Source organism: Triticum aestivum, chromosome 7D, assembly GCF_018294505.1.
Source record: "Triticum aestivum cultivar Chinese Spring chromosome 7D, IWGSC CS RefSeq v2.1, whole genome shotgun sequence".
Classification (NCBI taxonomy): domain Eukaryota; kingdom Viridiplantae; phylum Streptophyta; class Magnoliopsida; order Poales; family Poaceae; genus Triticum; species Triticum aestivum.
The window spans coordinates 381658229-381685456 of NC_057814.1; the positions used below are offsets into that span (position 1 = coordinate 381658229).

At 49.8% G+C, this 27228-nt stretch overlaps 1 protein-coding gene and 1 long non-coding RNA gene across 9 annotated transcripts; both read left to right on the forward strand.

Annotated features, from left to right (window-relative positions):
* The first annotated feature begins 1815 nt into the window (after window positions 1–1815).
* LOC123163792 (uncharacterized) lies at window positions 1816–6532 on the forward strand. Of its 8 annotated transcripts, XR_006481996.1 has the most exons (8): window positions 1822–2271; window positions 2520–2631; window positions 2727–2811; window positions 3187–3458; window positions 3579–3741; window positions 3839–5381; window positions 6279–6345; window positions 6446–6532. XR_006481996.1 is itself a non-coding variant. In XM_044581175.1 (6 exons), exons 2-5 carry the CDS (start codon window positions 2596–2598, stop codon window positions 3861–3863), a joined length of 309 nt encoding a protein of 102 aa, XP_044437110.1. In that variant the 5' UTR covers window positions 1816–2271; window positions 2520–2595; the 3' UTR covers window position 3864; window positions 4044–4487. The 8 variants fall into 8 exon arrangements, 3 of the variants coding, with proteins under 3 accessions (XP_044437110.1, XP_044437108.1, XP_044437111.1); XR_006481993.1 differs by having other exon boundaries at window positions 3579–5381; XR_006481995.1 differs by having other exon boundaries at window positions 3187–3308; window positions 3533–5381.
* A 105-nt stretch (window positions 6533–6637) lies between these two features.
* On the forward strand, window positions 6638–7379 carry LOC123163793 (uncharacterized). The gene is made up of 2 exons (XR_006481998.1): window positions 6638–6816; window positions 6903–7379. It is a non-coding gene; the product is annotated as an uncharacterized lncRNA (long non-coding RNA).
* The last annotated feature ends 19849 nt before the right edge of the window (window positions 7380–27228 follow it).

Consider the following 27228-nt stretch of genomic DNA (forward strand, 5'->3'; position numbering starts at 1 on the left):
GCAATGTTTAGAGCTAGCAAACGACAAGCTACAGGAACATATCATGGCAAACAAAGACATGGCATGCTAGTACTAAAGACATAGAACAAAATTCCCTTACTGGGCTTTAACCAAATATGCATGGAAAATGATGTGGCACCCATGCAAACATGGCAAGTTATATGAACAGTTTTAGACTTGGAAGAAAAACAGAGCATGGCAGGGACAGATTCATGATAGCAACTTTGCAAGCTCAATTCACTCACCACAAGGCATTTCATGACAACACAAGCATACCAACAGTAAGAAGACATGTTCATGAAGCTAAACATGGCAAGAGCAAGTTCATAGGATGCATGGATCACTAGCAAAACACATGGCAAGAATGAATCTCATGTTAACAATCTGCCAGGAATAAAATGGAACATATAAACAACGCTAGCGTACCCTGCCATATAGAGCACTTGCGACCGCTAAGCCATCCGGATCGTTTGATTGTTTTACTATTCCTCCACTTTTACCGCTGGCAGTTTCTTACCCGTCCGATCTTTTAATCCACGTGCCACTTTTGTACATGCTAAAGAAGTGGATGACAGGTGGGCCTGATACGTCTCCGTCGTATCTATAATTTTTGATTGTTCCATGCCAATATTCTACAACTTTCATATACTTTTGGCAACTTTTTATACTATTTTTGGGACTAACATATTGATCCAGTGACCAGTGCCAGTTCCTGTTTGTTGCATGTTTTTTGTTTCGCAGAAAATCCATATCAAACGGAGTCCAGACGGAATAAAAACGGACGGAGATTTTTTGGAACATATGTGATTTTTGGGAAGAAGAATCAACGCGATATGATGCCCGAGGGGGCCACAAGGCAGGGGGCGCGCCCTGGACCCTCGTGGCCACCCCGTAAGGCGGTTGGAGCCCTTCTTTCGCCGCAAGAAAGCTAATTTCCGGATAGAGAACGTGTCCAAAATTCAGCCCAATCGGAGCTACGGATCTCCACTTATAAAAAAAACGGTGAAAGGGCAGAATCAGGAGCAGAAACAGAGAGACATATCCAATCTCGGAGGGGCTCTCGCCCCTCCCATGCCATGGAGACCAAGGACCAAAGGGGAAACCCTTCTCCCATCTAGGGAGAAGGTCAAGGAAGAAGAAAAAGGAGGGGGCCCCTCTCCCCCTCTCTCCCGGTGGCGCCGAAACGTCGCCGGGGCCATCATCATCACCGCCATCTACACCAACACCTCCGTCATCTGCACCAACATCTCCATCACCTTCCCCCATCTATCTACAGCGGTCCACTCTCCCGCAACCTGCTGTACCCTCTACTTGAACATGGTGCTTTATGCTTCATATTATTATCCAATGATGTGTTGCCATCCTATGAGGTCTGAGTAGATTTTCATTGTCCTATCGGTAATTGGTGAATTGCTATGATTGGTTTAATTTGCTTGTGGTTATGTTGCTGTCCTTTGGTGCCCATCATATAAGAGCGCGCGTGGATCACACCATAGGGTTACTTGTATGTTGATAGGACTATGTATTAGAGGGCATATCCAACAACACCTACAAAGTACTTCTAGTTTCATACTTGTTTTAGGTAAAGCGAACGTCAAGCGTGTGTAGAGTAGTATCGGTGGTAGATAGAACTTGAGGAAATATTTGTTCTATCTTTAGCTCCTCGTTGGGTTCGACACTCTTAATTATCAAAAGAGGCTACAATTGATCCCCTATACTTGTGGGTTATCAGGGCCGCGCTGTGTGTGGGCCTAATGGAATGAGGTGGAGTTTGCTGTTCGATTCGGTGCAGCAGATTGATTTACTGGCAGGTGAAAACCTAACGCACGCACGCGACCTCCTCCCTTCTCTTCCCAGCTCCTCGACCTCCCTCCCAGCCACCGCCTAATCCTCCCCTTCCTCCTCCTCCCCTTTCTTTCCCGTGACTACACCATCGACCCCCACGCTAGCCCTTCGATGGCTCTGGGGTTGAGGCGCTCAAGGATGGAGGTGCTCATGGCGGAGGGAGCGAAGGACGGCCCGCAGGCGAGCTCGAGATGGAGGCGGCCCCGTGGGAGAGGCAGTGAGTCCGGAAGCGAGGGCATGGAGGTCAACAACGAGTGCTCGGGAGAGGAGAGGAAGGCGGCACTCCAGGCAGTGGTGCTGGGTAGAGAGAGATGCTGGCGGCGGCAGGAGCAGCTCGTCTCTTCTCCTCGTCTCATCTCATGGATGAAGGCGCCGGTTCCAGGAGCTCCAGGATTGGAAAACGTCTTCCTTCAAAATTTTGCCAAGGTGCTCCTCTCTCTTTGCTTCTTCTCTCTTCTCTGTACTTTGTTTGGGCAGTATTTGCCCTGTCATGTTTTATGATGTGTTCATGAGCTAATTTGTTCTTATGGTGGTTCCATCTTTATTTCTATCTCACATGATTTTGCTGCAACAAATTTGTTAATGAAATTCTGCTTCAGAGCTTTGACTTGGCCAGTGATCTTGTCTCACATTACAGTTTTGGAATTTGTCAACGAAAGTCTTCTCTGTTTCAGGGAGGAGATCGAACACACTTGTTCTATTGATCTGGAGGGTACATATACAGAGGGAACAGAGGGCGTCTGGGTCACGATGGTGATCGTGGGCAGCCATGTTCGAGAGGTGGAGGTACGTGTATGCATAGGGGAAAACTGCACACACGTACACTGTACTGGCCTACTCAGCAGACTACATACAATACTCACACACATGTATACATGTAGGTTATCACACCCCGTAGTCGTGACGTCGGGCGGAGCGACGCAAAGACTGGAACGGAAGTCATGGAAGACGCCGGCCAGCAATCAGGTAAACCTTTTGTCTGGACTATTTGTCAATTGAATATTTGCAGCACTTGACTAGACGTTGTATACCAAGTAGTTCATCAATTGTCTTGCTGGCCTGCAGTGTTCGCCATCATGTAATTTTAGAACAAAATTCAGAGAAAACTTACTGCATGTTATGCGTGAGCCATTGAGGAGTTCTGATAGTATGTACATTCTAATGTTTTTGGTATAGAATATTGATTTTACTAAGTCTTCGTCTGTTAATTTTTGCAAATTTCAGCATGAATATGCATTCATACTCATTGTCATTTTACATATATTCATGTTCTTACATGTGCAGTATGCAATCATGTTCTTTTCATGCGATGCTTTTGACCTGTTAATCTTTCATTTGAAGGATAATCACCAAGCGAAATTAATTGAGACTATTATAAAAAATCCTCATTTTGGAGAAGGGTTAAGCAATTGGTCCGGACAAGATGTAATATCCGCAGGCATGAGTTAACTGCATATGGGAATGTAAGTCCCATAAATGGCAGCTACTTTGCGTTAGCAACTGGACAGGTTCACAGTTGGAGTAGCATAGATCAAGATATCACATGCAGAGTGTAAAGAAAAGTTTCTTAAGAGATTAGTTCTCCTGTTTGGATATTAGTTCTCCTCATTTTGGTGAGCTTCTCTTCATCATTCTCCCCCTTCGCTCCTGATCTCTATCACTCTCTCTTTCTGCCCATATTGTGCAGGTGTTGTGGTTTATTTCTTATTTTGTAATATACCTCTGATGGCCAGCCCAGCAGGGGAAAGAATTGGGCAAGCGAGACCAGCGGGGGAAGGAACAGGCCATGGCCTTAAACGCTGGCTTGTCGTTTGCTTCAACGTTGCTTACAGCTGAAGAAGACAAAGACCAGCAGCCGATGGACGCCATCTGGTGTTGTGTACAACAGGTTCTGGGGTATGGTAGGATGCATTGGCTGAGGAAAGCAATAGGCATACACATGATAGTCAACAATCTCTCATTCTCTTCTTGTTCATGTCGTGACTGGTTGCAGAGATACCTCTCCAGAAGAACAATGAGGTGAGATTTTAATTTTTCGACTGAGATGGGATTACAGTTTTTTTGCTTGATTATTTGGTCGTGTTTACTTATGATAAGTCATTGATGGTTGATCTTGTTAGCTACAGATGCTACCCACTGTTCCGAACAAGATTGAATTGATGGACTAAAATTACTATTTGATTCATTCTTATTTGTAGGATGCTCCTAGTGTTATCCAATTTAATCAGGTAGATTTTGCAGATGCAACTTATGTGGTGTCACAACACATAAAAAGGAAGGTCTTACATCTTAGTTACACATTGCTTCTGCTTTCATGTAACCTTGGCCATTCTTATGAGGGTGGAAAACTGGCCAATGATGCTTTAATTACAGGCTGCCATTTTTCTGTTGCATAATCAGAACTTGATTTCCTTCCAAGCATGTGTTGTTACCTCATGAAGATGATGTGTAATCGTAGATAGTTGGTTGTAGCAGACTAGCTAACAGTCTCTCGGGCTCACTGGATAGATTTTGGTTCTTTATTAGGCGATGGATATTTGTTCTTTTAGCAGCAACCTTTTAGATATATGTTCTCTTAGCTGCAGCTTGTCTTTTCTCTTCTGTAAACCAATACTGCAGCTATATTCCATGTTTCATGTACATGTGTGCCTTCATTTTACATTATTGGAGGACAAGTTGTTTTGTTTTCTGATTCTGCACTTCTCTATGCTCGAAAGATTTTATATAACAAGCCTTGCCCCATCTCATAACAGAATATTAGTGGGATGTATTATCAAATACGCCCTCTCGGTATTGATGTCACTTATTGTGAATTGACGAGTAAAGACTCACACTGCTAGATACATGCATGTTGAAAATTTGTTTGTAAGGAATTTGCCCTCTGAAAATTGTGGTGAAACAAAGATTTAATTCAGAGGTATTTTACCATCGACACACCTCTTTTGAAGGCAAGGTCAGGTCTGAGTTCATCCTGTTTTCTATCTTTAGTCTCAAGTGAAGATTCATCTCCGTTCACTAACATTCATTTTTTATGTAATTATTTTATTGATCCATGCACCAACTGTCCATTGTTTGAACATTTAGTGTGCGTCTATACTAATTATGATTTCCTATGTCCGTACATTTAGCTTGCAATAATGTAAGCACCAGTCCATTTAATTTTGGAAGTTCCTGCTATTCAAATAGGTGTTATTGGTGCTTGAGAATGTACGATTAAATGTGCCGATGTCTCTTAACTTACTACCATTCATATAGAAATTAAAAATCATAAACTCCAAAGACCTGGCAGAATGAGTCACACATTCTTAAGTTAGGGATGCCATGTTCTTGTGCAAAATGTTTTCTGTTGGGTATTGACATGAAAGGCTTCTTTATAAATGTCAATCTTGAAGGCGTATATGGTATGCTATTTTTTCGAAAGCTTTATCATGACATCGATCTTGGTTTATCCTTACTGCCATGCAGAGGTTGGATGGACTTTGGCCACAGGTTGCAGGATAGCAGGATGTGTTTTTCAGTGATGTGGTTGCTCACAGGTACCTACAACCTATGTTTCTCGCACCTGTTGGATTCCCATCCTCAACCAAATAGAAATGAGTTGGCACTATCACGGCGTCAATCTTCCTTCAGTTACAAATTACTCTCATATGCCTAAGTATAAGGTACTAAAATTTACATGGATCGCATGGCAAATAATTTAGGATGGCAGATAACAAATTGTATTTACTCGCCTAGTTCCGAAAAAGAATTGAAAGTTCAGTAAATGATTTAAGGCATATCACCTTTGAAACAAAATAAAAGTAAAATTACGTCATAAAATGCACACACTTGATCGCCAACTCATTTCTAAATTATTTGTTAATCACCACGGGTTATTGGGTATCCGAGTCTGCGATTGGATGCAATAGTAGAGAGGTTCCCGTTTGCAAAATAAAGCAAGTTCATATACTTTGTCGCCACTGCGAGCATAGAAAAATAGTTTATGCTGTATTGCTGGGATGAATGTGTCTTGTACGTCGTTTTGGTCTTATATAGTCACTGTCGAGATATTCGTGGTGCTTGATTCTTCCTATGTATTTCTTTTCTTGTTCACAATTTCATATGTATCTATTGTATAAACTGAACCTAATTGACATGTGCACTGATGAAGCACATGCGGTGTAGATGAGGATGAAATGAGCTAGGAGGAATATTGCTGGTGAAAAAAGGCCTCCCAGGCGGTCCTCACGAAAATTTACTCTGTCATCTGATTTGGTTAAACAATCCTATATTGACCCCTAGCTGCCTCAACTGGTGGACTCACTTAGCCTCCCAATGACCAATAATAATCAGTCTCACTATATTAAGAGTTTAAGACATGCATCAGTGTTAGACATCCCAACTGAAACCACATGCAGATAAGTCAGCTTAATTACTCTACTACTTCTTTCCAGATGGCATCAGTTAAACAAGAGGAGGCAAACACAACCAGTGATATCAGCGGTAGCCAAATTACCCATGGTAATGCTCAAAAACATACTTATGATGACTATTTTGACTTAGGTTTCAAATCATAGACATTATTTTTCCTTACCATGATCTTCTTAACTATTCATCACAGACGAACTGTGTCGGAAGCATAACAAGCCATTCGAGTATATTCATCGCCCACGCGAAGTAAGCTCAACCCGAAAGTTCAAAGGCAAGAAAATCCATCTAAAGCTTGGAAAGTACATTCTCTGTGGCAAGAGCTACATTACTCTTGTCATTCCAACAACTGCTACATGGCATAACTTTGTATAATTTCACATAGGTGAGCTTGGCATCGACCACTTAGATGAGTTTAGTCGCCACATTGTGTGGGGCAACACAGTTAAGCTCTACAATCATAATGTTCTTAGACTGTGAAAGATCATCCACAACATCACCACGCCTGATCGCTACTATGTGTGCCACATGACAGAAACATTTGCAACAGACATCAAAAGAATGGTAATCCTTTGCAATTGCTATGTTCTGTTTCATACAATGACATGGTATAAAATGATATACTAACTAACCTTTACTGTTATTTTCAGTACTTTACGGTTCCCTTTTCTATGGGTTCCCTTTTCCCACACATGGATGGTGATCAGGGTGAACTGCCAATCACTATTGGAGATGGAACTACTGCTATCACATCCAGCTTTATCAAAGGTGTTGACAAAAGGGCCACCATCACTAGAGGCTGGAGCGACTTCTTCCATCGGGCACACATGAACAAAGGGCAAGCATATGCTTTTGCCTTCAAATGCACTTCCAAGGGATTGTGCCTGATCGTCTACATAAGCAAGTTGCAAGAGCCCCTTGTTATATAACTTAGCATTAGTATAGATGCCTACCAAGACTTCTATGTTTATCATCCTTTTGGATCTTATGTAATCACCTGAGACCATCATGTGCGTTTAACTATCGGTTATTTGTTGCTTAGACTGTTGTGTGGTATGCTTTTCAAATAGCCATGATGAAAGAAATATATGCTTTCGCCTTGAAGTGCATGTTCAAAGGCCTCTGCATGATTATCTATCCAATCTAAATCATAAGAGTCCTTTGCTACATGACTTAGTATTATTTTAGATCTTATGTAAAACATGTATCATCATCAATCCGTACTTATTTCCATATGTTTTATTTTGTGTTTACATATTTTAATGCACACTCATTTAATACCTGGCTTGCACTCGGCCTTTGCGCCATCGGTGCAACGGGTCATCTAGTATAGCAAAAGAAGAGCATGGTAATGACAATATAGAGCACTCCATAATTGCAACCAGAGACATGGATGGGGAGAGCATAACAATATCTACAAAACATCCTAAAGGAGCATCTTCAGATTATGCATGGATGTGATGGTAGCACCAATCAAACATATCATGATATGACAGATCCAGCCTAACAAAACAATAACAACAAGTACCCTACTTCACGAGCTTGATGCACTCACTACAAGACTCATAAAAATACATGGATTACATCTTTGTAAAGATGGCATGATGGAGCTCATAAAAAAGGTAGACATCATGCCCATAGGATGCACACACAAAATGCAACAAAAATGATAAATCAGCAAGTTCTATTAAGAACCAGCAGCTAACATCATATAACACTCTTGCAACGATGATAACGGCATCATAATGGACAGTAACATGCATGCAAATGCCACTAACATGAAGAGCTTAACGAGACGAACATTTTGACATATATATGCATGAATCGAAGCTACGTGCACCAAGATGTGGCATGATGAAGGAGGCATGAAAATAACAGGGATTTCGGGACTTAGTGGAAATCTCACCCCGCGAGATCTAGGGTTTGACCCGGCACGCGGATTGAGGATGGACGGAGGGCTCGCCGGAGTTGGAAGAAGACGTCGCCGGGGCTCGGGGTCGTCGGGGAAGACGCCGACGAGGTTGGTCCGGTCCGGATCTGGGCGCGGTGGCGGTCCTCCGGCCGGATCTCGCCGGATCCGGCACGGGGCGGCGAAGCGAGGTCCCCGGAGCACGGCGGGGTCGCGGCGAAGGGGGAGGCGCGGGGCGGCGCTAGAGAGGCGGGGGCGCGACACTGGTCGCCGGTGGGAGGAATAAGGGTGGCGCAGCCCTCCGGTGGCCGGCGGCGAGGTCGCCGGAGGCGCAGGCGGACGGCGGCGGAGGAGGCTGAGGGCGGCGCGGCGGCCCGGGGAGCCGCGTGGTGCGGGCGGCGACGACCGGGCCCGGCGGGCCTCGGATGGGCTCACGGGCCTGCGCGGTGGAGGAGGAATGCGGCGACAGGTGGCGGCGTGTGGTTGGATGCGGGCGGCGGTGATGCTGAGGTGGCGGCTTGCCATTGGTCGGAGCGACGTGAAGGGGAGCGGCGGACATGTCCGGCGCGGTGCGGGGGAGGTGGTAGACTAGGGATTCATCCGGATTTTCGGGGGAGAGGGACATATAAATAGGTAGAGGGAGCTAGGAGAGTTCAAATGAGGTGCGGTTTTCGCCCACACGATCGTGATCCAACGACGGAGAGCATGGAGGGGGTTTAGATGGGCTAGTGGGCTGTTTGGAGGGGTGTTGGGCTGCAACACCAAAGAGGCTTTTGCGGTTACCCAGTTAACCGTTGAGGCATGGAACGACCTCCAAATGGAACGGAATTTGACAGGCGGTCTACCGGTGATGTACCAATGCCACTTGACAAATCTCGGCCCATTTCGAGAACGTTTTTCTCCCGCTCACGAAAAGAGACAAGAGGGATGCACCGGGTGCATGAGAGAGCGTCGGATTGCGAAACGGACGCCGGGGAAAATGCTGGGATGCATGAGACGAACACGAATGCAAATGAGATGCACATGATGACATGATATGAAATGCATGACATGGACAAAATGCAAAACGAAGACAAAAACCCAACCATGAAGGAAATATCATGTCACATAGTCGGAAATGGCAAGAGTTGAAGTTACAAATATGGAAGGTTACATCCGGGGTGTTACAATACTGAAATTAGCAGTAAAAGCGCTTGCAATGGATAGCCCAAGGCCACCGAGTTTTCTTCCTCAAATCGTGTGTGATATAGTTGATAAAAGCAAACAGTTAACCAAGGAAGACCGTGTGTGATAGTTACACATTTCACACGTGAGCCTACACATAAAACTGTGTGGGATGTACGTCCGAACGGAAACGTTTTCACTGGATTGACTGTGTGGGATGTACATAAGAACGGAAATGTATTCCTTGGATTGACTGTGTGTGATATACATACGAACGGAAATGTTTTTTCTGGGATTCACCGTGTGGGATGTACATACCTACGGAAATGATTTTCTCGGATTACCGTGTGGGATGTACATACCTACGGAAATGATTTTCTTGGATTACCGTGTGGGATGTACATACCTATGGAAATGATTTTCTTGGATTACCGTGTGGGATGTACATACCTACGGAAATGATTGGGTTTTGATGCCTCACCCGATCGCACACGACCCCAGCCTGGGTCCCAGGAGGGCCTATCCCTGACGATTTCTGGGTCGTGTGGGAAGGACACCCTATCGCACACACTCATTTGGCGACGGTTCCAAATGCCGTCGCGAAAAGGGGTTAAAAACCGTTTCTTTAGGACCGACGCGTACCAGTGATACCTGATTTTTTTATTATGTTTTGAAAGACAAAATGGTGTTACGGAGGGAAAGGATGGTGAAGTGTATGCTAGAACATTTATGTACAGTGAACATGCAACTACATGAGTGTCGTGTTTAAATGTGCAATTATTCCGGGTTCGTTTGGCATTTTTATGCATTAATTGAGTTTCTAGGCATTTAATGTGCATAATTCAAATTTGAACTACAAGCACATGCTCCACTGCACGAAAGTTTGTTCAAAAATCACATGTGTGTCTTTGGGTGAATTTATAGGTCCCATGCAAGAAATGGGAATGAAATTCAAACATTTGGGCATCGTGGCTCAGCCGGGAACATTGAGAAACTTGGTTTTTAAATTCCTGGAAATTCAAAACTCGGCTGCAAAACATGAAACTTGGCATGGTGTCATTTCATGGCACCAACATGCTGTGGTAAAAAAATTGGCCACATTTGGACAAGTTTTTGGTATAAGCTTCTTGCAAACCGGAGCTTCTCTTGAAAAGACTCGTGGTTCCCGAGGGGGGACGTGTCACCTTTGTGTGTAAAATGATAAACACTGCCTCCCCCCCTTGATTTTTTACAGAGGCAACATAGAACTATATGAGTGTCGTGTTAAAATTTGGAATTATTCCGGGTTCATTTGGACTTTCTTATACATTAATTGAATTTCTGGTCATTTAATGTGCATAATTTAAATTTGAACTACAAGCACATGCTCCAGTGCACCAAAGTTGGTTGAAAAACACATGTGTGTCCTTGGGTGAATTTCTAGGTCCCATGCAAGAAATGGGAATGAAATTCAAACATCTGGGCGTCGTGGCTCGGCCGAAAAGATTGGGAAACTTGGTTTTTTAATTCATGTTAATCCAAAACACGCGTGAAAATCATGAAACTTGGCATGGTGTCATGACATGGCACCAACACGTTGTGGTAAATTTTTTGGCCGAATTGGGACAAGCTTTGGTGCAAGCTTCTTGCAAAACCGGAGCTTCTCTCAAGAAGGCTCGCGGTTCCAAGAGGGAACGTGTCACCTCCGTGTGTGAAACGACATACGTACACTGCCTTGTCCGCCTTAATTTTTTTACACAAGTAGATTAGACCAAATAGAAGTATCGTGCTAAATTTTGGAATTATTTCGGGTTTGTTTGCCCTTTTTTATACATTAACCGAATTTCTGGGCATTTAATGTGCACAATTCAAATTTGAACTACAAGCACATGCTCCAGTGCACCAAAGTTGGTTCAAAAATCACATGTGTGTCCTTGAGTGAATTTCTGGTCCCATGCAAGAAATGAGAATGAAATTCAAACATCTGGGCGTCGTGGCTCGGCCGGAAAGATTGAGAAAGTTGTTTTTTTAATTCATGTAAATCCAAAACTACGCCTAAAAATCATGAAACTTGGCATGGTGTCATGACATGGCACCAACATGTTGTGGTAAATTTTTTGGCCGAATTGGGACAAACTTTGGTACAAGCTTCTTGCAAACCGGAGCTTCTCTCAAGAAGGCTCGTGGTTCCGAGAGGGAACGTGTCACCTCCGTGTGCGAAATGACATACGTACACTGCCTTCTCCTGCCTAAATTTTTTTACACAGGCAGATTAGACCAAATAGAAGTATCGTGCTAAATTTTGGAATTATTCTGGGTTCGTTTGGCCTTTTTATACATTAATTGGATTTCTGGGCATTTAATATGCATAATTCAAATTTGAATTACAAGCACATGCTCCAGTGCACCAAAGTTGATTCAAAAATCACATGTGTGTCCTTGGGTGAATTTCTAGGTTCCATGAAAGAAATGAGAATGAAATTCAAACATCTGGGAGTCATGGCTCGGCCGGAAAGATTGAGAAACTTGGTTTTTTAATTCCTGTAAATTCAAAACACGCCTGAAAATCATGAAACTTGGCATGGTGTCATGACATGGCACCAACATGCTGTGGTAAATTTTTTGGCCGAACTGGGACAATCTTTGGTCCAAGCTTCTTGCAAACCGGAGCTTCTCTTAAGAAGGCTCGTTGTTTTGAGAGGGAATGTGTCACCTCCGTGTGCGAAACGACATACACTGCCTTCCGCCTTATTTTTTTACACAGGTAGATTAGACCAAATAGAAGTATCGTGCTAAATTTTGGAAGTATTCCGGGTTCGTTTGGCCTTTTTTATACATTAATTGAATTTCTGGGCATTTAATGTGCATAATTCAAATTTGAATTACAAGCACATGCTCCAGTGCACCAAAGTTGGTTGAAAAATCACATGTGTGTCCTTGGGTGAATTTCAAGGTCCCATGCAAGAAATGGGAATGAAATTCAAACATCTGGGCGTCGTGGCTCGGCTCAAAATATTGAGAAACTTGGTTTTTAAATTCCTGTAAATCCAAAGCATGACTGAAAATCATGAAACTTGTCATGGTGTCATGACATGGCACCAACAAGCTGTGGTAATTTTTCTGTCCGATTTTCGAAGACGCACACATTAACAATCAACAAAGTCATTTTGGAACAAGTGCTATCACGTTACAAATCGGAAACACAAGTATTATTGAAACCGTGGGCGTTCTACTTACCAATTACGTACCGCCACGCGTCCCCTTTTTTATTGGCTAGGAGGTGCCATGCGGGGTAGCTATTTGAGTATGGGAGGCGTGCGATTAGACCCCTGTGCATGCTCATCGGGACAAGAGCCCTTTGACCTCTATCCGTCGCGCACCTCCCTCCCAACGTCTCCGTTAATGGCGCCAGAGCCCCTGTTTCACGGTGTGGCTATGCCTCATTGGACCGAGATTTAAGAGAGAAAAAAGAAAATTTGAAAAGAAATTTTTGCACGGATCTTGATGTAAGATCTGAGGACCTATATAGAATCGACTGCGACTTATAGCAAGACTGATGAACATAAGGACGATGACAGTGTATAATAATTGTCTTACATATTTAGGAACATAATTAAAAAAGCCACATGCGGCAATTCCAGAAATACACAAGGGCAAAAGAAGAAGGAAGACAATGATCTGGCTCGCTGATCTCTACTTTCTTGATGCGTTGTTGTAGGCCGCGGGAACTAGTCTCTGCGGCGAGTGGCAATGAGCTCTTTCGTGTCCTCTTGATGTGCAGCATGGCATTCTTGTCCATAAGTTTCTCGATGATGACACCGGTCCTCTTCAACAAGGCAGTGGTCTCCTCCTGCTGCTCCACACTTCCAACGATCTTCACCCTCAGCAGGTCATGCTCGGCTAGGAGCTGCGCATTGCTCTCATTTAGTTACCGGATGACGCTGGTAGCCTGTTCAACTGAGGCTTTCATGTCGTCCTGCAACCTCGCCTAGCCGAAGATCTGATCCATCTGGCTATGGACGATCGCATGCATGCGCCTGTAAGAGTCTTCGCCTGCCCGCGAGACATTTTCACAGGCCGCCGTGGCGCGGGAGGACATCTCTGCTGCTTCTGCGGCGCGACCGAACCAGTCCACTGCATCGACGGCGCGGCGGGACCTCTGTGATGCTACGGCCGTGCGGTGGGACATGTCGGCTGCTTTCGCGGTGAGGCGGGACATCTCTCGTGCTTCCGCTTCCATGCCCGCCTCTCCCTGGTGGCAATCTCTCGACCCAGAACTCACGCTGTGTCAGGTCACTGGTTCCGGCAAAACCCTCAAGATTCGAACAATGGGGTGCGCGCGAAGATTTCCTCCCTACCGATCCACGTCCTAACTAGCTAAGATCTCAAGAACGAACTTGACGAACTCACAACACAAGGGACACAAGATTTATACTGGTTCGGGCCACTGTTGTGGTGTAATACCCTACTCCAGTGTGGTGGTGGTGGATTGCCTCTTGGGCTGATGATGAACAGTACAGGGGGAAGAACAGCCTCCCGAGGTTGAGGTGTTCTTGTGCTCGGTGTGTGGCTAAGGATCAGGTGAGATGCCTCTGAATGAGTTATCCCCTACGGTGGTGGCTAGTTCTACTTATATAGGCACTAGTCCTCTCCCCAAATATTGAGCGGGAAGGGAGCCAACAATGGACAATTTGAAAGGGGACCGCTTGTACAGCTTATCCTGACAAAAGTAGTCTTCGCCTGCAAAAGGCTCTGGTGGTGACGCCGCCTTGGGCTCCATGGTGACCTCCGTCTTGCCGTCCTGCTGGTCTTGGTCTCGTTGCACCGATATGGAAACCTTTGCTTGATGCCTCGGTACTCCGCGCCTGCACTTGCCTCCTTAGCACCAAAGGGGAAACAAGGACACTGCATGCGCTGGCGCCCGCCTGGTCTCGATCGTCATGGCTCACGTCACGAGAACCTCGCGAGGTCTGCCTTGCCTTGATCTCTCCGCCCCTCGCGAGCCTACCTGGCGAGGCCGCTCCTAAGGAGGTCTTGCGTCGTCCGCCTCACGAGGCTTGGCCCCTCGCGAGGGTCTTAATGCCTTGTTGATGAAGATGGGCCGTACTGGCCTGCTAGCACAGCCACGACGTGGGCCGCAGGCAGGCAAGTCTGGGGACCCCCGTTCCCAGAACGCCGACAGTAGCCCCCGGGCCCAAGGTGCGCTCGGGCTTGGCTTCGAGGCGAAGCCAAAGGTCAAGTGCGGAGCGCCGCGGGCCCCAATAGCCTGCGGCCTCGGTCGACGCGTGGTGGTTGATTGGACGTGGGCGTCTCCGCTTCCCCACGCTGCCTCGGCAACTGCTCGACTTGACAAGTCCCTTCGACATGCAAGGAAAACCATCATTACCTGTGATCATGGAGGGCGCTGGTTGGCCTTCTCCTGCTATAAATGAGGGAGGGGGCGGAGCCCCCGTCGCCCATTCCGCTTGCTTCTTCCTCCTCTACTCCACCACCGACTCCCATGGCGCCGTCGAAGAGGTTCTACGCCGCAGAGAAGGGAAAGGCCCCTCGCGAGGGGCCCGGCTCCCCGGCGCCCAAGCGGGGACGCGGCCGTCCCCGTAAGCACACCGCGACTCCCGCCACGCCCCGCCACTCCCGGGGTGGCACCGCTGCGCGTGGCAGGGGTCGCTCTGGTCGCGGCAGTCCCGTCGATGAAGGGAGATGTGCCGTGGTTGCGCGGCCTCCCCGACCATGCTTCCACTCGGCAGAGGTGCTACCGGAGTTTGTTGTCTGGTCGGAGGAGCCAGCCGACAACTGGCTTTAGCTTCCGCGCTTCTTCGTCGATGAGTTGCCAGCCTCTGGTCCAGGCGGGCTCTGGCTGCAGGCGGACGACTGCTGTAGCAGGGCCTCTTGGGTCGTGGTTGAGGTCTCCGCCGCGGGCAACATAGCTCTGGCCCGCGGTTGGCAGACGTTCACCCGCGCGTGCGGCCTGGGCAGGCGGTGCACCCTCCATTTCAAGTACGATGGTGACGCGACCCTCTACGTGAGGGTGTTTGGGGAGGATGGTCGCCGCGCCGGGTGCTGCCCCGAGATGAACGACGGCGAGGAGGTGCCCGGCCTCGGTGACGGCCGCGACGAGGGCGAGGGCGAGCCCGCCGGCCGCGCCTCGTCCAGTTACGGTGGCTCTTCTCTCGGCGACAGCTCCAGCAGCGGCGGCTACGGCCAGCCGCCACGCCGCCGCGCTCGCTTCAAAGGTGGTAGCGGCTCGTCTTGTCGCCGCGCCTGCGTGAAGCGCGAGGAGGGATCCGGCTAAGCTCGGGACATCGCCAGGGGCCTGCCCCCGTGGACCGCTGCAGGGGCGAGCGCCCCTTTTGTTTTGTTCTTCTTTTCTTTCCTGCATCAAAATGAAACCAGTATGGGCCCGGAGGGGCGTGTATCGAACTATGATTCCTCAATCATTACGCTATGCTTGTTGTTTCCGTGTTGTGTCGTTATTTTGTGCAGAGATAACTTAGCTTGGCGCGTTCGGGGCAGCTTCCTCTTCACGAGGCACTTGTTTCCTCGTGTCCGTCTTGACTTAGTGGCCGCTCAGGAACTGCAAAAAATTCGTTAGGAAGCTCGCTAGGAGACTTATCGTTCACCCGACCCTTGACCCAACGCTTCATATCGCGGTACCCGAGGGGCACGGATTAGGAGAGATGCGCTAGCTTGTGGGCTCGAACGAGGGTGCCTCGCGAGAAAGTTGACGGAAGGCAGAGAGAAGGAAAAATGCAGAAGGAAAAATGCTCGCGAGGGCACCTGCCTAGGCCCCTCGTGAGATATGCGAGAGAGAGAACACAGGTGAACTAGAGTCGGAAATAGCGGCAAACGGCGACGGAACCAAATCAGCAAGGAACACCAGAAGCAAACTTCGATTAAAAATAGGCGAGCCAACTACGGAAAGCAAATGAAAAGCCGCGTCCGGCACCTAGTCTAGTATTCAAGTCTTCTCACCAGCGCGGAGCTAAGTGCTGCCACTAGGCGTGGGAGGGAGCCCCCGAGGCCCGAGGGCGGCACTCCTGAGACTCCGGGGCGTGTACAACCCCACTCATTATTACGTGAGAGTGTCACGGGCGGCGATTCATCACAGGCACCGGGCCTTCTTCACAGGCACTGGGCCTTTCTTCATAGGCACTGGGCCTTGCTTCATGGGTAGAACTTCCGGAGGTACTGGATGTTCCAGGCGTTCTGGATGGGTACCCCGTCCTGCGTCTCCAGGCGCGCGACGCCAGGCCTGGAGACATGGACAACCCTGAACGGGCCCTCCCACATAGGTGAGAGCTTGTGCAGCCCTTCCCTGGAGAGGACCCGCCTCAGGACGAGGTCGCCCGCCTCGAGCATCCTGGAGCGGATGTTGCGGCAGTGGTATCGCCGCAGCGCCTGCTGGTACCTTGCCGCCCTCAGTGCAGCTTCACGGTGACGTTCCTCCCCCAGCACGAGGTCCATCCCCCGCGTGGCGTCCTGCTGCATTTCATCAAACGCCAGGACCCGTGCGGAGCGATGCTTGACCTCGTGAGGGAGGACCGCTTCGGCTCCGTAGACGAGGAAGAACGGGGTCTCGCCCGTTGGCTTGGTGGCGGTGGTGCGGATGGACCACAACACGGACTGGAGCTCGTCGTGCCAGCCCCTGCCGCAGGCCTCGAGCTTCTTCTTGAAGGTCCTGGTCTTGAGGCCCCTCAGGACCTCTGCGTTGGTGCGTTCAGCCTGACCATTGCTCCTGGGGTGTGCCACTGAAGTGTAGCAGATCTGCATTCCAAGGTTAGCACAGTATGTTTTGAAGAGGTTACTAGTGAACTGCGAGCCGTTATCTGTGATGATGCGGCTGGGAACCCAGAAGCGGCTCACGAGACCCTTGATGAACTTGACTGCGGAGCCAGCTGGGATAGTGCGGACGGCTTCCACTTCCGCCCACTTGGTGAACTTGTCGATGGCGACGTAGAGGTAACGGTAGCCCCCAGGCGCTCGAGGGAACGGGCCCAAGATGTCCAGCCCCCAGACCGCGAACGGCCATGTGAGCGGGATGGTCTGGAGGCCCTGAGCCGGCTGATGGATCTGCTTGGCGTGAAACTGGCAGGCTTCACAGGACTTCACTAGTTCGGCCGCGTCATTGAGCGCCGTGGGTGAGGGAGTCCTGGACTAAGGGGTCCTCGGGCGTCCGGCCTGTTATCCATGGGCCGGACTGATGGGCTGTGAAGACGTGAAGATCGAAGACTGTACCCGTGTCCGGATTGGACTCTCCTTGGCGTGGAAGGCAAGCTTGGCGACCAGTTATGAAGATTCCTTCTTATGTAACCGACTCTATGTAACCCTAGATCCCTCTGGTGTCTATATAAACCGAAGGGCGTAGTCCGGATAGCACACAAATATTCATTACCATAGTCATACAGGCTAGACTTCTAGGGTTTAGCCATTACGATCTCGTGGTAGATCAACTCTTGTAATACTCATATTCATCAAGATCAATCAAGTAGGAAGTAGGGTATTACCTCCATAGAGAGGGCCCGAACCTGGGTAAACATCGTGTCCCCCGTCTCCTGTTACCATCGATCCTAGACGCACAGTTCGGGACCCCCTACCCGAGATCTGCCGGTTTTGACACCGACATTGGTGCTTTCATTGAGAGTTCCATTGTGCCGTCGACGAAAGGTCCGATGGCCCCTTCGATCGTCTATAGTGACGCTGTCTAAGGATAAACCTTCCTCCCCGGACAGATTTTCGTATTCGGCGGCTTCGCACTGCGGCCAACTCGCTTGGCCATCTGGAGCAGATCGATAGCTACACCCCTGGCCACCAGGTCAGATTTGGAAGCTTGAACTATGTCACGGATATTCGTGGAGACTTGATCTTCAATGGATTTGAGACCGCGGCGATCGCTCCCCTTCGCTCCGATGAACATGACTTAAATCTGTCATCGGACCAGATTCAGGAGATGGTTCCTGTAACTACTACGGCCTTAGATCCGGAGCAGATTGCACCATCCGAAGCCACTGACTCCGCGGCGTTGGAGCCGCACACGGACTCAACACCAGGCAATATCAGCGTCAACGGAATCCCGGACTCGTCTCCGGCTATAAGTTCTGAACCACGCACGCCCCCGGACACCGAGTTGGATCGAATATCAATCTTCGAGTTCAGCGCCGTAGATATCTTCCAACACACGCCCTTCGGCGATGTGCTAAATTCATTAAAAAACCTGTCCCTGGCGGAGGACTCGCGACCGAACTGTGTCTGGTTCGAGCTAGGGGCTGATAATGGAGAATTTTGCCTCCCACCCGCCACCCACTTCATAGCCACTGTCGAGGACTTAACCGACATGCCTGCTTATGGCTTCGAAGACATTGATGGTATAGACGACGATGCCGACAAGGAGCAAGGCCAAGACCCGCCAGCCACCAGGCGTGGGACGACCACCCCTTCATAAGACGTGTACATGGTTGGTACACCTAAAAAAGCTCGCGACAATGGCAAAGGAGATCCAGTTGAGAATAAACCTCCTGAGACACAGTCTAAGTACCGGCGCCCTAAACGCCGCTCCAAGTCACACCGCAGCAACGATGGCACCGGAGAAAATAGTACTCCGGACGACGCCGAAAAGAACGAAGACCCTGTTGGAGTAAGATCCGAACAGGAGGAACAGGAAAACGGGCAAGCCAGCCCCGATGAACAGGCCCTGCCCAGCGACAATTCGGAGGACGACAACTACCTTCCGCTCTCCGAAGATGAGGTAAGCCTCAGCGACGAAGACCTCATCGTACCCGAAGAGCCCCTCGAGCAGGAACGCTTCAAGCGCAGGCTAATAGCTACTGCAAGGAGCCTGAAAAAGAAGCAGCAGCAGCTTCAAGCTGACCAAGACCTACTCAACGATAGATGGACCGAAGTCCTGGTCGCCGAAGAATATGGCCTTAGTGGCCTAGCCAAAGGCTACCCGAAGCATAGATCGCTACACCAATTCGACGATGAGGCGTTGGAGCCTGTACCATCATCACACAATGCGGTTGGTCGCCGACAACTCTGTCCGGATAAAGAGGCAACTCAAGCCGAACACCAGACCGCCCCACCTCGCCGTAAAGGCAAGAATAACGTAGCTCACGATTGTCTAGATGGCCTGCAGCGGGACTTGGATAGTAGAGCAGGACACGCAAGACCGATCTACGGATCGCGAAGGCATGCCTCGACACGCGACGATGGCTATCTATTCGGACGTGACAAACCTAGCCACGCCCGAGCCGAAAACCGCAAATGGACTCATGCAGAGTTACGTCGCAGTGTGGCCCAACATAGAGGCGCCGCACACCCGCTTTGCTTCACCGATGGAGTAATGGATCACGAATTCCCTGAAGGATTCAAACCCGTCAATATCGAATCATACGACGGAACAACCAATCCCGCAGTATGGATAGAAGACTTTATCCTCCACATCCATATGGCCCGTGGGGACGACCTCCACGCCATTAAATACCTCCCACTAAAGCTAAAAGGGCCAGCTCGGCACTGGTTAAACAACCTGCCTGAAAATTCCATAGGCAGCTGGGAGGACTTGGAAGAGGCCTTCCTCGATAACTTCCGAGGAACATATGTCCGGCCACCGGATGCCAATGACCTAAGTCACATTGTCCAGCAGCCCGGAGAGTCAGCCAGGAAGCTCTGGACTCGGTTCTTAATCAAAAAGAACCAAATCGTCGACTGTCCGGATGCGGAAGCCCTTGCGGCTTTCAGACACAGTGCCCGGGACGAATGGCTTGCACGCCACCTCGGCCAAGGACCTAAATCCATGACAGCCCTCACTGCTCTGATGACCCGCTTTTACGCGGGAGAAGACAGCTGGCTCGCTTGTAGAAGCAACAGCGCCAGCGACCCAGGCACTTCCGAAATCCGAGACGGCAATGGCAAGCCACGGCAAAGCAAATACAACAGTCGCAATGATAATGAAAGATCACGCGACACAGTGATCAACGCCGGATTCAGCAATCCCAAGCCCAGCCAACGGAAGAAGCCATTCAAGGCGAAACGAGACGAACCTTCCAACCTAGACAGGATATTGGACCGACCCTGCCAGATTCACGGCCACCCCAATAAACTAGCTAATCATACTGACAGAAACTGCTGGGTCTTTAAACAGGCCGGCAAGCTCAACACCGAACACAAGGGGAGGAGGTCGCCAGGCGACAGGGAAAACAGAGAGGTTCACCAACAAAATACCGGGGGTCAAAAGCAATTTCCACCAGAGAATCAACTACTCCTGGAGCGAAAATAGCAGTCCGGTTTCCGCCGCCCACCTCGCACACCTGCACAATTTGTGCCGCGCATACATCACTACGCACTCAAAATACCATGGGCATTGGCGGAAGCACACTACGGACAAGCCTGCAAGCATCCCCGTAATATTTTTTATCCATTTTCCTTTTTATTTCTTCCTTCACTATCTCTTAGAAACAGGTGACGAACAGGACAAACATCTGAAACTGGCTCTATCGGAGTTCGGATCCGTACACTCACCTAAGGGGCTATCTCCGTCAAGGATTCCCCCCGCCGAGGACTGGCGGCGCAGACGTGCGATAGGAGGTCCAAAATAACTTTTTGTAGACCACACTCTCTATTTCGAGCCTGTACTATGCCTGTTCCTCCGCCTCCGACCCCGAGCATGTCAAATAGCCGGGAGGATGGCTTTTATATATAATAAATAATCATTGGCATATCGCTCAGCTCCCAGTATCGGAATTAATCATCCATGTTGTTTCACCACTAAACACGGCTCCCATGTTTGTTCCACAGACATACCTTGGAATAACCTGCCAGGGGCTCGGTATGGGAATAAATGAGTTGCCAGCAAAAGCCCGAATAGCTCTACAGCGTACTTCGGCGTCGCAAGTTTGGCCTTATATGCATCAGCTCCGAATCATTGTCTTGGGTCAATAGTTGGGTTGCCCGACTCCCGTGCTTGCTACCCTACGTTCCACTCTATCGGCTAGGGTAGTAAAGGGAGAACTACTGCGATTGTGCTTCCGGTTCATCTGGTCAAGTACCTCAGTAGAGAAAGCCGAAAACTGACTGTCATGATGCGGCGAGAGCTGGTCAACCACTTGACGACTTCTTGGAATCTTTAGCGATTCTCTGTGTCACACGAAGGATCTTTTTCAGATCAAATATGTAAGGCACCATACGCCGCATACATACCAGGGGCTATGTCATAGTCCCACCATAAAACTCCTATGGATAAGTGAAAGTGTTAACGCCCTATAGTCTGATTGCCTGGTTCGCCGCATTATCACCTCCCTCATGGACCAAGACGTTGGATAAAGAATGATTAAATGCTTTTCCGAATACCCCCGTACTTCCTACGAGGGGGCTGAAGCTGGCGACTGGAAAACTTTCAGATTATATTAAAACGGCCGCACAGGAGGAATTCAAGCTTTCAAGCAAAACATAAAAATAGATTTACTATTAAATTGTCTTTTACAATTTTCAGACACCTCACTCGAACATTATGTCTTTCGAGCACTGACCCTCTATCAAGCGGGCGACCTCTAGGACGTCTTCAAAATAATGCTCCGGTTCCGGACGGTCCTTGCCTTTGGGTGGACTCTTCATCGCAACATCGATGGCCTTCATCTTCCCCCAAAACGTCTTGACTCGGGCAAAAGCCATCCGTGCACCCTCAATGCACGTTGACCGCTTCACAGCGTCGATACGCGGCACCGCGTCAACAAGCCTCTGCACCAAACCAAAATAGCTATTCGGAACAGGCTCGGTTGGCCACAACCGAATTATGACATCCTTCATGGCAGCGCCGGATATCCTATGAAGTTCGGCCCATTGGGACATCTGTTCATTGAGCAACAGAGGGCGCTTTGATGCGCCAAACTGCGACCAAAAAAGCTTCTCCGTTGCATACCCATCTCGCGCTTGGTAATACTGCGCCGCATCGGAAGAACTCTTCGGCAAGTCCAAGAACTCGTCCGGAGAACTCCACACTTGGTTAAGCTGAGCATAGTTTGGGTCACCGAACTTAGTTTGCAGCAGAAAGGGTTTCCCAGCCGCAATCTCCTTAGCCTGCCGAACCTCCTCACGGGCTGCTCTCGATTCCGATCGCGCTTCCCTCGCCTCTTGTAAGGCCTTGTCCAGTTCAGCCGTTAAGGCTTTATTCCCCTTCTCCATAAATTCATAGCGGCCAGTGGCATTTTCCAGTTTGAGCGCCACCTTGGATATCTTCTCCTCATCTTGGCGCCGTGCAGCTTGTTCGGCTTTTAGCTCGGCCGATGCCTTTTCGGCAGCAGCATTGCTACGCCGGGCCTGCTCCTTGGTCCGGGCCAGCTCCGCTTGAAGAACTTCAACGGCGGCAGCACCATCTGCGGCCACGCATATTCCAGCATACAGATTTTAGCATCATGCTTATACCACAAAAATGTATGGGGATCGCCCCGAATACATACCTTGCGACTCATCAAGACGCATATTGATTAATGCAAGATCATCCCCTGCCACATCAAGCTTCCGCTGCAGCTCGGCAATTTCCATAGTCTGGGAAGTGGCCAAGGGGGAAGCCTGTGTTCAAGTTCATCAGGTTAGTCCTCAAAATGATCCTTTTCGATCCTCCATTTGCTTCCTAGTGGAAGCCAACCCGAGTCTCAGGGGTTACTACCTATACACAAGCGCATCTTTGCAAATGAAACATAGCTGAAAACATTATGTCACAAACCTCGAAGCCCTTCAGTAGGCTCACAAAGGCTTCATTTAATCCGCTCTTCACGGACAAAATCTTCTCAATCACTGTACCCATCAAGGTACGCTGCTCCCCCGAGACAGATGCTTTCCGCAACATGTCCCGCAATATATCCGGAGTCTCCGGGTCTCCGGAAGCGGCTCTAGGAGCACAACCATCCTTTGAAGGAATCTGTTCACCCGTCTCCAGAATCACTGCCGGTTGCGAGCCAGACAGTCTGGGGCCTTTATTATCATCAGCCCCAGAATCCCGGATGGTCGGAGATCCACCTTCGGGTACTGCCTCTTTTGTCCCCTGCGTGACTTGTTGATCAAGAGGGACCCTCCGCGATGACACTTCAGAGTCATCCGCCTTATTGGGCGAGGAGGTTGGAGGAGGCGTCTCGCTCTCCATCATCTCTGGGAGGAGACTCCCCGAAGAAGAGGATCGCCCAGAAAAACTCTGTGCCGACCTGTAAAAATGCATGAACGCGTTACGTATATCTTCGGTAACAGCAACGGAGCGGGACGCCATCAAAGTACTCCGGATTCGCTTACGGTTTGGCCGAGGGCTTGTCCCCTTGCTGGAGCTGTTCAACAGCGTCGCTTTCCAAACCCAAGCCGCTCGACGGTGGCATCTTGCCCTTCTTGGAAGACCGCCCCTCCCAATCTTCGGAGGCGGCCCTTTTCCTCCTGCTTGGAGAAGGAATACTGGGTCCTTTTCCGCCTCTATCTTCAGGCGAGGAAAGGTCGATTTCTCCGGACTCAGTGTCTGACTTACCTCCGGAACCAAGGTCATCTTGGGTCTTCTCACTCTCCTCTTTACCCTCCCTTACCGGTGCCTGGTATGGTGCCGAGGCCAGCATCCTTGTTAGCACAGGAGTAGTTGAGTCTTCGGGAAGGGGAGCCGGACACCTAATCCGTTCCACCTTCTTTATCTAACCCTGAAAAAGGATGATTCCGTGAGTATCTTGTCACTGGGTATCTGATTATGAGCTATTCGGCAAATGGGTGCTTACCGGGGTATCCGGATGGTTACAGTCTAGGCCGACATCTTCGGTGGTGTCCGGCAATTGCCTTCGTTTCCCGAAGAGTAATCTCCACATTCCTTCGTGCGTAGCATCGAAGAAGTGCTGAAGAGTCTGCGGCCCTTCTGGATTAAACTCCCACAGGTGGAGAGGCCGTCGCTGGCACGACAGGGTCCGACAAACCAGCATTACTTGAACGACATTGGCTATATTGATGTCCCTCTCAATGAGGCTTCGAATGTGACTTTGCAAAGTTCGCACCTCGTTCGTTGATCCCCAGTCCAACCCCTTATTAATCCATGATGCAAGCTGAATTGGGGGGCTGGATCGGAATGCAGGCTCAGTTGCCCACTTGGAGCCACGGGGCTCGGTGATATGGAACCACCCCTGCTGCCATAAATCGGAAGATTTGGCGAAGGATCCTTTCAGCCAAACAGCGCTAGCAAGCTTGCTCACTGTAGCACCGCCGCACTCAGCTTGCCCCCTCTATCACTTGCGGCTTCACATCGAAGGTCTTGAGCCACAAGCCGAAGTGCGGAGGAGTCCGGAGGAAGGCTTCACACATGACAATAAACGTCGAGATAAGAAGAATAGAGTCCGGGGCCAGATCGTGAAAATCTAGCCCGTAATAGAACATGAGCCCTCAGACGAAGGGGTTAAGTGCAAACCCTAACCCGCGAAGGAAGTGGGACACGAACACGACCCTCTCGCCGGATCTGGGGGTGGGAATAACCTGTTCCTCGGCAAGAAGCCGATGATGGATTGCCGCGGTCAAATACCTCGCCGCCCGAAGCTTTGCAATATCTCCCTCCATGACAAAAGAAGCTACCCACCGGCCTTGTCGACTGGATCCGGACATGATTGGGGTCTATGGCAACTGAAACCCGGGTGTTGGAACTCTAGGGAGTAAGGGTTGAGGAAGAAGCAAGCATGAAGGAAAAAGACGGGTCTGTACCCCTATATAAGGGATGCGAATACCAAACGTCTCCTCCTGGGCCTCAAAAATTGCCTATTCCTAAGGAGTTGTACCCAAACGACGATTGGGTTACCCATGTCCGGGTTGACAAGAATCCCTTAAAAAAGGGGAGACACGATCTCCGCTTGGATAAGACGTGCCCATAAAACCACGTCTTGAGGCGTGGGACGACGGGCCAGCTAACGGTTCGAAAATAATGGCCGAGCAAGCATGATGTCATATTACCAAAAAGTTGTCAGCAGATTGAACTCGTGAAGTATTATATCCTCTGCAGTTGTGCATACAAGTCTGGATACAATCATTACATCTGAAGACTATCTTGGAGTTCGGGAAGGGGAACCCGCCTTGCAATGCCGAAGACAATCTGTGCGCCGGACTCCTCGTCATTGAAGCCAGGTTCAGGGGCTACTGAGGGAGTCCTGGACTAAGGGGTCCTCGGGCGTCCGGCCTGTTATCCATGGGCCGGACTGATGGGCTGTGAAGACGTGAAGACCGAAGACTGTACCCGTGTCCGGATTGGACTCTCCTTGGCGCAGAAGGCAAGCTTGGCGACCAGCTATGAAGATTCCTTCTTATGTAACCAACTCTATGTAACCTTAGATCCCTCCGATGTATATAAACCGGAGGGCTTAGTCCGGATAGCACACAAATATTCATTACCATAGTCATACAGGCTAGACTTCTAGGGTTTAGCCATTACGATCTCGTGGTAGATCAACTCTTGTAATACTCATATTCATCAAGATCAATCAAGTAGGAAGTAGGGTATTACCTCCATAGAGAGGGCCCGAACCTGGGTAAACATCGTGTCCCCCGTCTCCTGTTACCATCGATCCTAGACGCACAGTTCGGGACCCCCTACCCGAGATCCGCCGGTTTTGACACCGACATTGGGCCAGTAGAATCCGTTGCGGAATACCTTGACGACGAGGGTCTGTGATGACGAGTGGTGCCCGCAGTCCCCACCGTGTATGTCAGATAGTAACTCCTTCCCCTGGTCTCTGGAAATGCAGCACAGTGAAACATCATTGGGCCGCCTCCTGTACAACTCACCGTCGTGGATGCAGTATGTCGTGGCCTGCCGGGCCACGCGCTCTGCATCCTCCTCCTTCTCCGGCAGTGCCCCTTACATCAGATAGTCCCTGAATTCCTTGGTCCAGCATCCCTCCTGGGGCTCGAGCGCCAAGAGTTGGCGTGCTCCTGAAGTCGGGCCACAGGCTGGGGCTCCTGTGGCAGGCGCCTGCGGGAGCTCCTCCCGAGGCTGAGCTGTCCTTGAAAGTGGTGGCGTTGCTGACGGCTTGAAGGGCCGCTCCTCGAAGATGCCAGGCTCTTGGGGCTGCCGCTTGGATGCCCTCTTGGCGATGTCGTCAGCTTCCTTGTTGGTGCCACGAGGCACGTGCTGCAACTCTAGGCCCAGGAACTGCTTCTCCATCTTACGCACTTCCGCGAGGTATGCCTCCATGTGCTCGTCCTTTGGCTCGTATACTTTGTTGGAGAAGTTAACGAGAAGGTGCGAGTGACCCCTGACGGTGAGGCGCTTCACCCCCAGGGCTGCTGCAGCTTTCAGGCCGGCTATTAGGCCTTCATATTCTGCGATGTTGTTGGAGACCTTCCCGCCCTGCTGGAAGCAGAGCTGCACAGCGTAGTAGAGCTTGTCTTGGGTGGGTGGGACGAGTACTGCTCCAGCCCCCGCACCCTGGTGTGCGAAGGCCCCATCGAAATACATGACCCAGCCGTCGGGCGCCTCACTTCCCGACGAGGTGGACCGGTCCTCGCCTACTTCCAGCATCGGGGCATCCGTCCATTCTGCCACGAAATCAGCGAGTGCGGCTCCCTTGATGACCCTGGTAGTGCTGAACTCCAACTGGAATGCCTGCAGCTCGATGTTCCACTCAGCGACCCTTCCAGCAGAGTTTGGGCTCCTGAGCACTCTCTCCAATGGGTAGGCTGAGACGACCTTGATGGGGTGGCCCTGGAAATAGTGCCGCAAGTTGTGTGAGGCCACCAAGAGCGCGAGCAGGAGCTTCTGAGGCATGGGATATCGTGCCCTCGCGTCCCGCAATACCGTGCCGACGAAATACACCGGGTGCTCGACGAGGGCTGGCGCGTTGGTGAGGCTCGTATCTTGGAGGAGTCGGGGCGTCTCGTGAGGCGATGGAACCTCCAGCGCCTGATCACTTGCCTGGGCCTTGGTGGCGTCATCC